Source organism: Petaurus breviceps, unplaced genomic scaffold (assembly GCF_028583685.1).
Source record: "Petaurus breviceps papuanus isolate PSGF00001 unplaced genomic scaffold, PetGlider_PUasm1.0 90865, whole genome shotgun sequence".
Taxonomy (NCBI): domain Eukaryota; kingdom Metazoa; phylum Chordata; class Mammalia; order Diprotodontia; family Petauridae; genus Petaurus; species Petaurus breviceps.
This window is the reverse complement of record NW_027187367.1, coordinates 1422623-1439116: the sequence shown is the minus strand read 5'-3', so window position 1 is coordinate 1439116 and position 16494 is coordinate 1422623. Positions and strand designations below refer to the sequence as shown.

Sequence of the window (16494 nt, the reverse complement as noted above, 5' to 3'; positions counted from 1 at the left end):
AAGGGAGGGAATTTGGAACTCAATTTTAAAAATGAATGTAGAAAATTGTTTTTTACATGTAATTGGGGAAAAATAAAATACCTTTAAAAAAAAAAGAAAGAAAGAGAGTTATATTTTGTGTCCCCAGTGTTGGACAAAGTAATTGTTCAGTAAATACTTGAATTTTTTTAATGAAGGTACAAGGAGAAGAAATAACTCTCTTTCTTTTTTGTTCCACCTGTTCCATAACATTTTTTCTTTTGTCTCACCACACAGCCATTCATTAATTTGTTCATTTAACAAGTGTTTATGAATTAATTATATGTTTCAGGTGCAGGGAAATCTTTGATATGGTAAGAAGTGCTGAACTAGGAATCCAGATACCTGCATTGTGTGACATCAGGCAAGTCACAACCTCTGGGAGTCCTGATTTATTTATTTTTAAAATAAGCATAGCAATATTAGCCCACCTTCCTCAGAAGTTTGTAGTAAAGAAAGTGCTCTTTGTAAACCTAGAAATATAGAATAGAAACATAGAAATGTGTGCTGCTGCTCTTATTTGGGAGGCACTAAAATTTTGCCAAATGTTGATAACTGAAGAAAGAGACTAAGTGTTCAGAGAGAGGTGAGTAAGAGAAGGGAAATCAAGGAGATGTAAAGACTCAGAATGGGAGAATGGAAGCCCTAAAGTGGTGAAGCATCACCATTTGATATTGGTGAGACTGGAAAGAAATTGAGGACTTTTCTATACAGAGTGTAGAGAAAGGTTGAAGTTCTTAAAGCATGGATAATTTAGGGGAATTGATATTGAAGACCATATTTCTGGGAGCTATCAAGTTAAAGGTTAAGTGAATATAAGAAGAAAAGTTATAACCTAGTACTGAGAGGCCTACTTTGGATCCAGATAGGGAAAACCTTGCTTTTCCAGTGATTAAAAGATCTGAGAGAATTAGTTTTGCCCTTGGATTAAAGATCAGAAGAAAGGTTGGAATAGAATGAAAACTGTAAACTTTGAAAGCCTGGTGTATATGTGAACCTATGCCAAACTGAACTGAGTAAAAACTATCTATATAGCTTTAATTTAATAATAATTTAACTAAGGTGATTTATGAAGATTCTCTTGCACTGTAACAAAAGCGTTTACACACTTTTAACAGCAGACTGTGTTGTCCTGGAATGGACAAGCTTTAAGATTATCAAGGAATTGGTGAAGAAGAGGAAGAACCATGACCCCTGGACACAAATTAATTTGCTTTATGATAGTAGTAGGAAATTAATTGTATGGTAGAAGAGTTAGCACAGGATCCTTACATTTTGTGTTTCATTTCATCACAGCTCTACATTAGCATATTACCTTTCTAGGAACCTAAGCTCCTAGACTAGGTGGGAAAGCAAGATACTAGTTGGAAAAACACATAGAAGAAGTACACATACAAGGCAATTAGTACCAAAGTAAATAATACAGATTATTAGTATGGGGGTTCTGAGAATAGAACTCAGAATAGGGAGCAAGGGTTATGAAAAGGTTTTTTGGAGGAGTTTGGACTTCAGAAGGAAAGCATGGATAAGATTTGTTTAAACATGTTAAAAGCAAAGTGAACTATTTTAACAAAGGATTGAAATCAAGAATAAGTATGGTATAATCTACCGACAATGAAGAGATTAGTTAGCTTAAAGTGGATCATCCATGGTAGGCAGAAAGTAGTGGGAAATAAATCTGAATGAGTATGGTGGGGAAAGAATTTTGGTTTTTTATCCCATTGGCAATAGTGAGATGCTATAAAATCTCTTATGCAGTGTAATATGAAGAAAATAACATTTTAGGAAGACTCATTTGTAGAATGGCATGTATAATGTATCGATTAGCAGCTGATTGACCAGCTAGAAGTCTATGACAGAAATCTAGAGATAAAAGTGTGGCCTAAGATACTAACAATTTGGACTTCCTTAAAAGCTGACTCTTAAAAGGCAAGACTAATTTCCTCATTCTCCAACGTTTCTACTTATCTCCATTCCCTCTGATTAGCTTGATTCTTCTGGTCATCTGCCTTAGTTCTTTACATCTTAAATTGCTCATCATCCTTCTTCATGAACACTGGATTAGCCATCCACCAGTTCAGACAGGGATTTCAGGAACTAAGAGTCCCATTCTCAGTTGATCTAACTGTGGGATTTATTGATAATATACAAACTGATCTCCAGTAGTGGGCAAAAGCCCTGACTGACTGACTACTACCTTCAGTGTTAGTTTTGATTTTGGAGATGAAATCACACACACAATAGTGCCAAGCAAATACCCTTCTCAGAAATACAGTCTGATTCTGAGTGAACTAGGGAGGTTACAAGTAGTAATGTTTTATACTGAGGAAGGAAAAGAGAGCTTGGGCCTTTTACAACTTGTCTAGGAGGGTAAGACTATAACCTCCATTGAATATACCAGTCATGAATAGTCTAGTTAAGGAGAAACAGAAAAGTTGTTAGAAATCTTTTGGCTGCACTTATGGACTCATTAATCATTTTAATAACTATTTCTGTCTACAAAACATGTTTTCACTCCACCTTCTAGATGAAGCCTTCAGATTCAAACAGACTACATCAAGTTCCCCTCCTATACCTTCTCTTTTTTGCTTACTGAGCCTCAGCTTCCCCTTCCTTCTCCTCCCTAAATTACCAAATTATATCTAAGAATTGTTAAAGACATATCTTCAGTGTAGTCAGCACTGTCAATTTCATTATTTCACTATCACTAGAATAGTTCCCTTTCTTCCACACAGGAAAGTGGAACATTTGTATTTTCAATTTCTTTCAGATTGGAGGACATGGCCTGAGATGAAGCATTCAACTTCAAAGCAATACATTTCCAAAGAATCGTCATTCCAGGCCATAGTAATGGAAAGAATTAAAATGGATGGATCTTGGAATTCTGAGTTGGAAGAAACTTTGGAATTTGAGGATAGTATAGAGAGCCTACAAGGAAAACCCAACAAACTATTGCATCAAGTGATAATGCATAGAAAAACTCTAACTTGGGAGAAAAACCCTAAATATAATGAATTTGGGGAAAACCTAGATCTGAGCTCAAACCTGGTAACACAGCAAAGAATTTTTACAGGTGAGAAACCTGATAAATATGATACACATGAAAAGAACTTCAAACATAATTTGGATGCAACTAAACATCAAAGAATCAACACAGACAAGAAATCTCATAAATGTAATGAATGTGGGAAAGTCTTCAGTTACTATTCAGACCTTATTCAACATCAGCGAACTCACACTGGAGAGAAACCATACACATGTAATGAATGTGGAAAGGCATTCAGTGATCCCTCACCCTTTATTCAACATCAAAGAATCCATACTAGAGAAAAACCCTATGAATGCAATAAATGTGGAAAGGCTTTCAGTGACCGATCAACCTTTATTCAACACCAGAGAATTCACAGTGGAGAAAAACCTTATGAATGTAATGAATGTGGGAAAGCATTTAGCCAAAAAAAGCACCTTATTCAGCATCAGAGGATTCATACTGGAGAAAAACCTTATGAATGTAGTGAATGTGAGAAAGCATTCAGCCAGAGGACCCAACTTATTCAACATCAGAAAACTCATACTGGAGAGAAACCCTATAAGTGTCATGAATGTGGAAAATTCTTCAGTCGGAGCACACACCTTACTGAACATCAGAAAACACATACTGGAGAGAAACCCTATAAATGCAATGAATGTGGGAAAGCTTTCACTTATCGCTCAACCTTTATTCGGCATCATATAATTCATACTGGTGAGAAACCCTATGTATGTCATGAATGTGGAAAAGCCTTTAGTCAAAACTCAATCCTTACTGAACATCATAAAACTCATACTGGAGAGAAACCTTATAAATGTAATGAATGTGGTAAAGCTTTCAGTTCCTGTTCATACCTTAGCCAACATCAGAAAACTCATACTGGAGAGAAGCCTTATAAATGTAATGAATGTGGAAAAGCCTTTAGTTACTGTTCATCCCTTACTCAACATCAGAGAGTTCATACTGGAGAGAAACCCTATGAATGTAATGAGTGTGGGAAAGCCTTCAGTTGTTGGTCCAATTTTAACCAACATCAGAAAACTCATACTGGAGAAAAACCCTACAAATGTAATGAATGTGGAACCACCTTCAGTCAGAGCACACGTCTTACTCAGCATCAGAGAATTCATACTGGAGAAAAACCCTATGAATGCAATGAATGTGGAAAATCTTTCAGTCTAAGCACTCGCCTTGTTGAACATCAGAAAACTCATACTGGAGAGAAGCCTTATAAATGCAGTGATTGTGAAAAAGCTTTCAGCCGGAGCACCCACCTTACTGAACATCAGAAAACCCATACTGGAGAGAAACCCTACAGATGCAATGAATGTGGGAAAGCTTTTACCTGTAGTTCATCCCTGATCAGACATCAAAGATTACATGTTTGAAAGTAAATGTGTAAATGTAATGAACATGGATGAAAACTAGTCAAATATCACTTTCTTGAAAATTTTAGTCAAGTTACCTAATAGAAAATTAAGCTGATTTAACAGCAGACTCTCTTTGCATCTAAGTTTCCTTGTATAGCCCCTACTGTCACAGTTCATGTAGATAAATGCTTAAAAGTATTTGTTGATTCTTTCCTTGATTGAAAATAACTTTGTGTAGTAATGCAAGTTAGAAAGGTCACTTAAGAGCTTTAGAAAGATCAATCTTCAGCTAAACAAGGATCAGGGTAGGGTGGTAACTTTCTTCCTTAAGATGGAATGGACAAAAAAAAATCCTGGTTTAAGGACTGTTGGTTCCACTAGTTACAACAGCATTATCTTCTCCTAGCAATTTTGCCTCAAAAGTTCCACCAGTTGGTCAATTGTCTTAAAGAGGTGGCATCATTATCTTCAATTCATCAGAGCCTGTACATCAGACCTAAAATGTACATATGAGCCCTAATGTATTGTGTTGTTTTTCTGTTGTGATAATTATTATTTTAAATGAATTCTAAAAGATACTATTTTAGTTTCCTAATTAGTATTCACTTCAGAGCCAAAGCCTAAAAAGTTTTGTTTAATTTGTTTATTTTTAGTTTTCAACATTCATTTTGAGTTATAAATTTTGATTTTGAGTTATAAATTTTCTCCCCATCTTTCTCCTAACCCCCACCCCCAAAATAGTGATCCTACTGAATACCCCTTTCCCCAATCTGCTCTCTCTTATATCCTCCCCATCCCCCCCAACTTTCTAGTAGGACAAGATGGATTTCTACACCCCAGTACCTGTATATCTTATTTCCAAGTTGCATGTAAAATATATATATATATATATACATAAATATTATGTATATATATAAAATATATATTTTAAACATTTAAAGTGATTCAATATAGGTTATATATGTATAGTTACGCAAAACATTTCCATAGTAGATATATTGTGAAAGAATGACTATATTTCCCTCCATCCATTCCCACCCCCCACTTATTCTATTTTCTACTTTGACCCTGTAACCTTTTCAAAAGTGTGTGCTTCTAACTACCCTCCCCCCAATCTGCCCTTCCTTCTATCATCCCCCCCTCTTATCCCCTTCCCCCTACTTTCCTGTAGGGTAAGATATCCAATTTGGTGTGTATGTTATTCTCTCCTTAAGCTAAATTCAATGAGAATAAGGTTGACCCATTCCCTTTTGCCTTCCTGTTCTTCCCCTCCATTGTAACAGTTTTCTCTTACCTATTTTATTTGAAGTAGTTTACCCTATTCTATCTCTCCCTATCTCCTCTCATTATATTCCTCTCTGAACTCTCAAATTTATTTTTTAAATATCCCTTCCTATTCAACTGATTCTATGCCCTCTGTCTATGTATACATGTATATATATATATACACACACACACTCACATATGTATTTATATGTACATATACCCTCTTATATAAACACATTTGCATTTATATATATATATATATATATATATATATACACACACACACATTTATATTCCCTGCAACTATTTTCATACTGACAAAAGTTCCATAAGTTACAATTATCATTTTTCCATGTAGGAATGTAAATAGTTCAACTTTGATAAGTTCCTTATGATTTCTTTTCCCTGTTTACCTTGTCATACTTCTCTTGCTTCTTGTATTTAAAAGTAAAAATTTCTATTCAACTCTGGTTTTTTCATCAAGAATGCTTGAAAGTCCTCTATTTCATTGAATGACCATATTTCCCCCTGAAACATGATACTCAGTTTTGCTGGGTAAGTGATTCTTGGTTTTAATCCTAGCTCCTTTGACTTCCGGAATATCATATTCCAGGCCCTTCGATCCCTTAATGTAGAAGCTGCTAGATCTTGTGTTATCCTGATTGTGTTTCCACAATACTCAAATTGTTTCTTCCTGGCTACTTGTAAACATTTTCTCCTTGATCTGGGAACTCTGGAATTTGGCTATAATATTCCTAGGAGTTTTCTTTTGGGGATCTTTTTAAAGAGGTGATTGGTGAATTCTTTCAATTTCTATTTTGCCCTCTGGTTCTAAAATATCAGGGCAATTTTACTTGAGAATTTCTTGAAGGATGATTTCTAGGTTCTTTTTTTGATCATGGTTTTCAGGTAACCTAATAATTTTTAAGTTATCTCTCCTGGATCTGTTTTTGAGGTCAGTGGTTTTTCCAATGAGATATTTCACATTGCCTTCTATTTTCTCATTTGTTTGGATCCATTTTATAATATCTTGATTTCTCATATAAAGTCATTAGCTTCCTTTTGCTCCAATATAATTTTTCAGTGAGTTTTTGAAATTCCTTTTCCCTCTGGTAAATTTGGGTTTTTAAGGCATTCTTCTTCTCATTGGCTTTTTGGGCCTCTTTTGCCATTTGAGTCAGTCTATTTTTAAGGTGGTATTTTATTCAGCCAGGTTGTTGACTTTCTTTTCATAATTTAATTGCATCATTCTCATTTCTCTTCCCAGTTTTTCCTCTTCTTTTACCTGATTTTCAAAATCCTTCTTGAGCTCCTCCATGGCCTATAACCAGTTTATATTTTTCTTGGAAGCTTTTGATGCAGGAGTTTTGCCTTTGTTGACTCCTTCTGGTTCCATGTTTTGATCCTTTTTGCCCCCAAAAAAGGGTTCTATCGTCTGTTTGTACTTCCTCAGCTTGTTCATATTGCCAGTCAATTACTTGACTTTTGAGCTCTTTGCCACAGTAGAACTCTGCTTCCAGAGAGGAGAGATTTGTCCCAAACTGCTGGGGTTTTCACAAATGTTGTCAGAGGTCTGAGGAGGGTTCCCTCTCTACAGACACCACACTGACAAACTGGCATTTCTTACCCTAGGACTACTGCCCAAGAAAGCAACCCAGATCCAAGCAGGTCAAAGCAAGAGCAATTACCCACTGAATGGTCACTTTGTCTCTCTACAGTCTGTAGGCCAGGAGCTCCTGAGGCAGCCATGTGGCAGATTCTGCAGCCACAGCTTCTGTGCCTCTGCCACCTCTCACCCCGAGAGCAGGGGCTGAACCACGCCCTTCCTTTCCAACAGAGTTCCTGACTGACCTTTTACTTTCTTTTTGGCGTTTATGGGTTGAAAAGTCTGGAAACCACCACAGCTGCTGGTGATTCGCTCTCCTGAAGTCTGCTCTGGCCACTGCTGCCTCCCTGGGGCCAAAACTGGGCAGTTCACACAGGACTGTGCTCAGCTCCCAGCATGCTGCGATGAACCTTTTCTGTCGGCCTGCCAGGCTGCCTTCAACAGGAGATTTGTTTCTCTCTGTCACTTTGTGGATTCTGTAGCTCTAAAATTTGTTTAGAGTCATCTTTTATAGGTATTTGAGGTGGTTGTGGGGGGAAGTCATGGAATTTCCTGTTTCTACTCTGCCATCTTGGCTCTTCCCCCAGACTAAAAGTTTTAAAGCCATTTTATTAAATTGGTGAATCTGAAAAATTCTGTGCAATAATGCTCCTACTTTACTTCCCTAGGAAGGTAATAATAATAATTAGAACAGAGTAATTCAGTGCTTCTTACATGGGCCAGCAATCCAGACAGCTCTTATCTGTGACACTGAAATTTGTTTTCTGTCTTTGAAAAAACTGTCTCTGCTTCAATTTACAGATTATGGGGATATGGTTCACATAACTCTGAGAAGTTAGATCTAGGGAGCAAATAAAAATCAGGAAAAGGTGATGGGAGGTTAATTTTAAGAACAATTTTGCTTTATTTGGCATTTCATTTTACAAAAAAGTCTCATCATTGTATTTGTAAATTATTCTATAGACTTCTTGTTACCTGGAACACATGAACCTCAACATTGAAAAGGGAAAACAGATCTTGAAAGAGAGGGATGGGTGGGGGAGGAGAGGGAGAAGGAGAAAATTTGAAACTCAAGGGATTGTGGAACTGAATCTTGTAAACAAACAAATTAATAAAAAGTAAAAAAAAAAAGAGAGAGAGAGAGAGAGGGATAGACTTTTGGTCCCAGGATTAAGCTGGAAGTGAACCAAAGTGATACAAAGTACCTTCTGCAGTTCACATATAATAAGATGATAAATTTACTAAAATCATATCAGAGGGGAACCCTAGATCTAGTCACGGAAGCTACAACTTGAAGAGAATGAAGAAATATCTGTCCTGCTGCTGTCTTGATTGTCCCTGTAGGAATGGACTGAGACTTTAGTCTTGAAAATAGGTATATAATCAGCATAGCAGGGTGTTCCAAGCTGTAATCTTAATTCTTTACCACCATTACCTTCTCCCAGTTTATATAGCTTTCTCAACCATCAGAAATTTTAAGCAAACCTAGGGCTCCAGGTTTCTTGCGATGAAGAATTCTGACTTTAGGCTCTCTTCATTTATAGCATGTCCAAATCCTGACTTATAACTAGGTGTCATTCATCCTCGCAGACTCTTTGGTGAATGAATGCAGGTCACTTCAGATAACTTACTATGTCCCAGATTCTGTGTAGTCTTCCATGGCAGGAAAACTGGGTTGACTAAGTCAAACTGCTTATCTGCTTCTCAGATGGAGATGACACTTCAAGTCCTACCAGAAGTCAGGAAGGTGAACCTTATATAAGATGATAAAATAGGTGTGCTTTTCCTTGGTCATCTTCTGCCTCCCCTTAATTTTAAGAGAAAATTCCTAAAAACAAGACCAAAAAAGTACTTATAATTTTATTTTATTTTACTTATAATTTGCTAGAGGCAAATTGCTCCTCCAATCTGTTTTCCCCCCTTACTCTCTTTCTTCCTTGTATTATCCTATAAGTCCCCTAATCTCCAATCTTACCCCACCCTCCATTCTCATATTCCTTCTGTTTCTGACTTCTTTCTTCTCTCCTACCTTAAATTTCTCTCCTAAAATGAGAGGGAAATTATGTTTAAGAAAGCATGAGAGAAGTGAGAAAGAAATTAGAAGGAATACTTCCCACTGGGGCTGATATATCCAATTCTATACAACAGTGTTAGGGGATCAAGTTGCATGTCTTGTGAACAGCCTCTGTGTAGAATTAAAAGAACAAAATGAAACAAAGGTAAGCCATTCTGTACTTTACATGACTGTAGACTATGTAAAGATAGTAGAAGACAAGCAACAGAATTCCTCTCTCCATAATAAATCAATATTATAAATGACTAATGGTTGAGTTTGCTCATTTAGGTATAGAGACCAAGAAGTTCTTCAATATAATAAATTATTGACAACTTTCTAAATATGAAAAGGAAGCAATATAGAGAACTGGAAATATACCCATCAGTCTAGTTAATTTGTTTTTTTTTGTTTGTTTTTTGGGTTTTGGGGGGTTTTTTTGGAAGGTGAGAGGCAGGCATTTGGGGTTGACTTGCCCAAGGTCACACAGCTAGTAAGTGTGTTGTGTCTGAGGCCGGATTTGAATTCAGGTCCTTCTGACTCCAGGGCCAGTGCTCTATTCACTGTGCCACCTAGCAGCCCCCAAGTCTAATTAATTAATAACCTCTTTCTTAGACTTTACCCAAGATATTGAGTTTTGAAGATTTCCTTGCAATTACAGATGAAGGGATATATGTAAATTCAGGCAGAAACAAATACAACATTTCCTAATTTATAGTGATAGAATGTCTCTATTTGTATGTACATGTATGCATATGGACATTCACAGGTATGCAGCTTTTTGTCCTTTAGATAAACATAGATTCAATAAAGATGAATTGGTGTTGCTGTCAGAACTAATCACATTTCTCATATTCCTGAACAAGAAGCATTACATATACTATGACCATGGGAAAGTCACTTAATTTTTTTGAGCCTTAGTTTCCTCATCTGTAAAAATCAGAATAATAACATCTATAGTACCTTCCTCTGTAGTGTTGTTGTAAATTTCCCAAATGATAGAATGTATGTGAAGTGCTTTGCAAACTTTAAAGTATTATTTAAGTGTTAGATATTATTCTGGAGCCTTAATCTCAGGGCTCTTCTCAATACTTGAGTACAATTTGAGGTACTAGGGATAAGATGGGATGATCCTTAGATTATAGATTGTAACATACTAAAGGCCAACATCCTCAAACCTAAACAACTAAAATCACATCTGCAACTCAATAAGGGATCAAACTAGTTCTATCTCCATAAAAACAATATGCTTCTTAGTAGATATGACTTAATAGAGAGTATCTACCCTACCTCTTTACACAGAATGAATTTGCAGAATCTCTAGCCCATCCTCTCCCTTTGCTCCAACTAGATGGGAATGTTGGCAGAGGAAACTAACTACAATTCTCACCTCACCCCCATCCTTACGTTCTGACATTGTACCAGAGATACAAAGAGATATAATGGATGATAAGTAAATGGCTTATAGTTTAGTTGGGAGATAGGACATAGACATTCAAAAGGTGCATAGTAACTTCCATTAACTGGGTCAGTAAAGACTGTAGGAATTAGACTCTTAAAGCACCCAGGGAGTATTTAGATTCATCTCTGTAAGACATAGAATTATACAATTGGTAAGACTAGAACCCATGACAATTGATCCTAAGTCCAGTGATCCTACTACTACATCAATACTACTTTTCAGTTCAAAGAAAAGAGTAATCACTGAGAACTGTGGTTGTTGCAGAAAACTTTGAGATAAGGGAGAGCCCCTGGAGGAGACTTAGAGAATAATGAGTAGGTTGAGGTTTATCAAAAAGTCAGGTATTCCATGTACTATATCCATATATGGTCATGTATGCTTTTTGCTTGATAGGGCAACAGAACACTAGATAATGTTTTGTTGGACTAATTCCTTGCTGGCTAAAGATAATGGTAGTACAATTCAAAATAGGCAAGTTTGCCACAGGTTTCTGTGATGGAACAAAAATTGGTTCCCATCACTATAAGGAGATTTTCTTTGCTACATAACTTTATGTTTGTGTTTTCTATAATGTGAATATACTGTCTATAGACTACAAAACTTGAAATTAGGGGATATGAATCATAGTCCTGCTTATATCAGTAATTATGAAACCATGGTTAGTCCACTTAAACTACCTGGGTTTCAGTTTCTTCATCTATAAAAAGAGGAAGCTGAACTAGATTATCTCACAAGTTTATGTTGTACCCTACACTACTGAATTTCCAGTGCACTTGAGGGGTTAGGGATGAGATAGTGGTAAAGAGAGTCATAGCAATGAGAATAGGATATTTGCAGTGCAGGGTTTTTTTAGTTTTGGGGGTGGAGGGGTGGGGATTAAAAACAAGAAAGGAAGTCCAACATTGAAAAAAGTTACTCAGCTAGCAAATGATAGATCCTTAGCTGCCTTAGCAAACCTAGGGTGCTTGAAGAATAAGCAGCCAAATATCTTAATAAATGCTCATTGAGGAAATAATAGTAAGGGACCAAGAAATTCTACAAAACCTACAGAGAATGAAATTCAAAAGAGCTCTTCTGACTTCCCAGTAATGCTTACAGGACCCCAAGGGTATTGTAGAAGGGCAGGAAAATTAACAAAGTAAATACTCAAAAGAAAAGAAATCAGATCCCTGAGCCTAAAAGAGTCTCATGTCTTCAGTCTTTTCTTCTACAATAGTAGGGTAATGATGAAGCAGGGAGAACAAAGTTTGCACAATCTTCAGTTCTATTCTTTCTTTTAGTTCTTCAGTTCTTCGATCCTGAGACATAAGTCCCTACCTGACCCCTGAGGAATATTGGAGCACCTATGAAGCCTCCATCCTATAGTTAAATAGACCGAATCTGGAGAGGGACCACCCCTATATTATTTCACAAAATTAAAGAATTTAGAGCCAGAAGTTACTTTGGCAGCCATCCAATTTAACTTAAACCTTAAAAATGAATGCTTCCTATCACATACCTTATAAATAGTCATCCAACCCTTGCTTGAAGGCCTCCAAGGAAGGGTAACTGATAACCTTGGAAGGAGTGTGCTCTGTAAGTCCCTGTACCCTCAACCTGCCTCTTCTTTTCAACTAACTTTTGTGTATCAATAATAACTCCTGTTGGGACACTTGCCCCCTCTCTTCATACAAGATTACTACTCTTAGTATGTACCCACACATAGAAACTGGATTTAGTCCTGGGGGAAACTGGCCTCTAAGTGAGGGGTAAAGTTTCCTTTTCTTGCACTCCTGGGTCTTTGTACTCTCACCCCAAAGGCCTAGGGAGGAAGTTTACGTTCAGCCTATGTCTAGGATCTCTACAGAAATAGGCATATAGAGAGGTACTCTATGCACAGGGTGAATAAAACAGTTATTTCTTCCATACAGAGGAAATGCTAAACACGAAAGACTCACAAGCACATATTGACAAGGCTTAAACAAGCAATAACATAACAACCATCTTCCAGGAGATTGGTACCTAAACTATAAAAGTAAAACATTTTGTGTGATTGTTAAATTGGCATTTTACCTTTGTCTCAGCTTTGCCCTATCTATCAAATCCATGTAGTTTCATGCCTTTTGGTAAGCCACACCAGGGCCGGGGCTCATCCTCCTTGCCAGCTGTCATCTCCCAAAAAGTGTCTAGGAGCTCCTCCCAACGGCAGCCAACGTAATACTGAGGATCCAGGAGTGGTCAACCTCTGCTATTCACAAGATTTCCTCTGAAGCTAAAAATGTCCATCTCAGGACTGCCACCTTAAATAATGGAAATAAAGTCATCTATACACAGGAAAGAAACATAAAGCAGAAGAGGCAACCAGGGCTTTTGATCAAAAGAGCAATCCAGTATCAGGATAGTCTAAAAGCCAACAATCTTTTAGCTTCCATGAGCTCACAGCTGCCATGCCAGGAGAAACATACCTTCCCACTCCTTTTAGTGAAAGCTTCAAAAAATCTTCACATCAACAAACTGGAATAGAAAAAGACATCTAGTGAGTAGATGTCATTCTATCAGACTTTGGTGGCCCATCCAATGTAATGCAACTGTCTCCCCTGCCCTCCTCCCCTACTCCTTAGCTGTCGTGGGGCAGGGAACTAAAGAACTACCCAATAGGAAGGGATGATACTTAAAAGGTGAAATTAAGAGACAAGAGAGGAATACAATGAGAGGAGATGAGGAGAGACAGGATGGGGTAAACTCTCATATAGAAGAGGCAAGGGAAAACAGTTAAATGGAGGGAAAGAACAGAAAGGTAAAAAGGCAAAACCACATTCTCATTGAATTTGGCTCAGGGAGGGAATGACATACACACTAAATAGGGTATCTCGCCCTACAGGAGAGTAGAGGGGGAAGGGGATGAGAGGGGCGTGATGGAAGGGAGGGCAGGCTGGGGGGGAGGGGGAGAGGGAAGTTGGAAGCACACACTTTTGAAAAGGGACAGGATCAAAATAGATAATAGAACAAGGGGGAGGTGGGATAGGAGGGAGGGAAATACAGTCAGTCTTTTAAAATATATCCACTGTGGAAATGTTTTGCATAGCTACACATGTACAACCTATACTGAATTGCTTATCTTTCCAGTAAGGGTGGGTGACAAGGGAGGAAGGGAATGAATCTGGAATTCAAAGTTTTAAAATCAAATGTTTAAAAATATCTATATACTATTATTAATACTATTTTACATGTAATTGGGAAATAAGATATACAGACACTGGGGCATAGAGATCCACCATGCCCTACTGGAAAAGTCGAAGGTGGTATGGGAGAAGATGTGGGAGGGAGCAGATTGGAGGAGGGGATATCCTGTGGGACCACTATTTTGGGGGGGTGGGTAGGGGAAAAACAGGGAAACCATTTGTAACTCAAAATCTGGCAGAAATGAATGATGTAAACCAGAAGTTAATAAAGCATTTGAAAAAAAAAAAAAAGAACTACCCAGCATTTGCTTTATTATCCAAAACAAGTCCCTCAGAAGTAAATGTCTCTCCAAAAGTGGATAATGCAACCCATTGGGTGTGCTCTAACCAGAACAGATAATGTGATACTACTGCTCTCTGCCTCCCCACCTTGCAACCCTACACTCCCACATTCACACAAAAAATACTCAGTCCTGTCATCTTACCCATTTTTCTAGGGTACATCTTTTTCATACTGTAAGCTCTTATCTCTTTTTCCTTTGTTCATTGAATGATTTATAGATAAAATGAGACACCCAAGGAACAGTTGCCTCCTATCTTAAATCATGTAAACAAAGTCATCACCTAGCTCCTGTAATTCTCAAAGTATGATCTTTCAACCTCTGGAATTTTCCAAGACCCTTTCAGGAGATCCTCAAGGTCAAAACTATTTTTATAATAATAATGAGGTGCTATTTACCTATTAAAATATCCTTCCCTTTTTCAACTACCTGTATGTGTGAGAAGAGATTTTCTTCATATTCTTCAACCAAAGCATATTTCAACAGATTGAATTCAAAAGCAGATATGAGAATCCATCTATATGCTATTAAGCCAGACATTAAAGAGACTGGGAAAAATATATAAAGCAATGCCACTCTTATCACTATGTGTATTTTTTGTAATGGAAAATATATATATTTTCAAAATCTATATTAACATGTTTACTATTATTTTTAATAAATTAATAAATATTTTAAAATGTTATCAGTTTTTATTTCTGATTTAGTAAATAATGATAGATATAACCCACATAAACAAAAGGTCTCTGGGGTCTTCAATTAATCTTTTTTTTTTTAGCCTTTTGGAGGGCAATTAGGGTTAACTAACTTACCCAAGGTTACATGGCTAGTATTTTTGTATGGGTGTTAAGTGTCTGAGGCCAGAACTGAACTCAGGTCCTCCTGACTTGGGGCCAGCACTTTACTCACTGAGCCACCTAGCCAACCTCTTCAATAACTTTTAAAAGTGTAAAAGGGGACTGCCAGATAGCACAGTGAGTAAGAGCACCGGCTCCAGTGTCGGGATGACCTGGGGATCAAATCCGGGCTCAGACACTTAGCACCCACCCAGAAACACCTGGCCATGTAACCTTGAGCAAGTTACTTAACCCCAATTGCTTAGGGGTGGCCAGGTGGCTCAGCAAGTAAGAGCACCGGCTCCAGTGTCGGGATGGCCTGGGGATCAAATCCAGGCTCAGATACCCAGAAATAACTGGCTGTGTAACCTTGAGCAAGATACTTAACCCTGATTGCTTTAAAAAAAAAAAAGAGTGTAAAGGAGTCCTGAGATCAAAAAGTTTGAGAACCACTGAATATCTTTTTCAGGTTATTAGGATTTCTTTATCTTTTTACCTTTGTGTACATTTTGAAAATTTTTTAAGATATAATTTTCTCAAGAAAAATGCTTAGAATCAGTGAAAGAAAAGGCATGTATTAAGCAGTGCTAAGCTTTGGAGATGCAAAATAGAAAAGTGAGATGGTCCCTGCTTTAAAGAAGCTCTTGTTTCTAATTGGGAAAGAGCACACATAGAGGAGATTTCAGCTTCATGACAGGTGGAAAGACCCAGTGATCTTTAAGATGCCTCAAAAGGGCAGATGGTAGGACTCAGGGAGCCTTTGTTGTTATGCTATATGGCAACACCTTGGAGAGTCTGGAAGGCATAGTGAAATGACCAACCGTATGACTCAGTGGTCCTCCATTTTACTGAAATGACTGCAGCCAATGATTACCCAATCATCCAAATGGTGTAAGTGGCCATATCTGCCCTCAGTAGTGGGGTGAGGTTGAGAGGTCCATCCTATAACCATTAAAAAGATAGGGAAGGGGTGGCCAGGTGGCTCGGCGAGTAAGAGCACTGGCCCCAGTGTCGGGATGACCAGGGGATCAAATCCAGGCTCAGATACTTAGCACCACACCCAGAAATAACTGGCTGTGTAACCTTGAGTAAGTTACTTAACCCCGATTGCTTTAAAAAAAAAAAAAAGAAAGATAGGGAAAGGAGAAGGACTCCTGAGTTCTCCTTCAAAGGGATAAGGATTGGGGAATGTCCATCTGGGAGGGAGAAAAAGGAAGGGAGCATTGGTAGGAAGGTTTTGGGGGGAAAGGTTCTTGCAGTACCTACCCTTTTGAGCTCTCTGATGTCTGGTGAGATGTGGATGTGTAATGGAAATGTAAATTTTAAAGATCTTCCCTGCCCCTAGGCTAA

General features: G+C 37.7%; 1 protein-coding gene across 1 annotated transcript in view; it reads left to right on the top strand.

Moving 5' to 3' along the window:
* The window catches only part of LOC138149895 (zinc finger protein 286A-like), a 130467-nt gene that overhangs the window by 44589 nt on the left and 69384 nt on the right, over positions 1–16494 (top strand). The window contains exons 4-5 of the mRNA XM_069073097.1: positions 311–382; positions 2789–4417. Coding sequence (XP_068929198.1) covers positions 2809–4417 — 1609 coding nt within the window. The 5' untranslated portion in view covers positions 311–382; positions 2789–2808. The remainder of the gene's footprint in view (positions 1–310; positions 383–2788; positions 4418–16494) is intronic.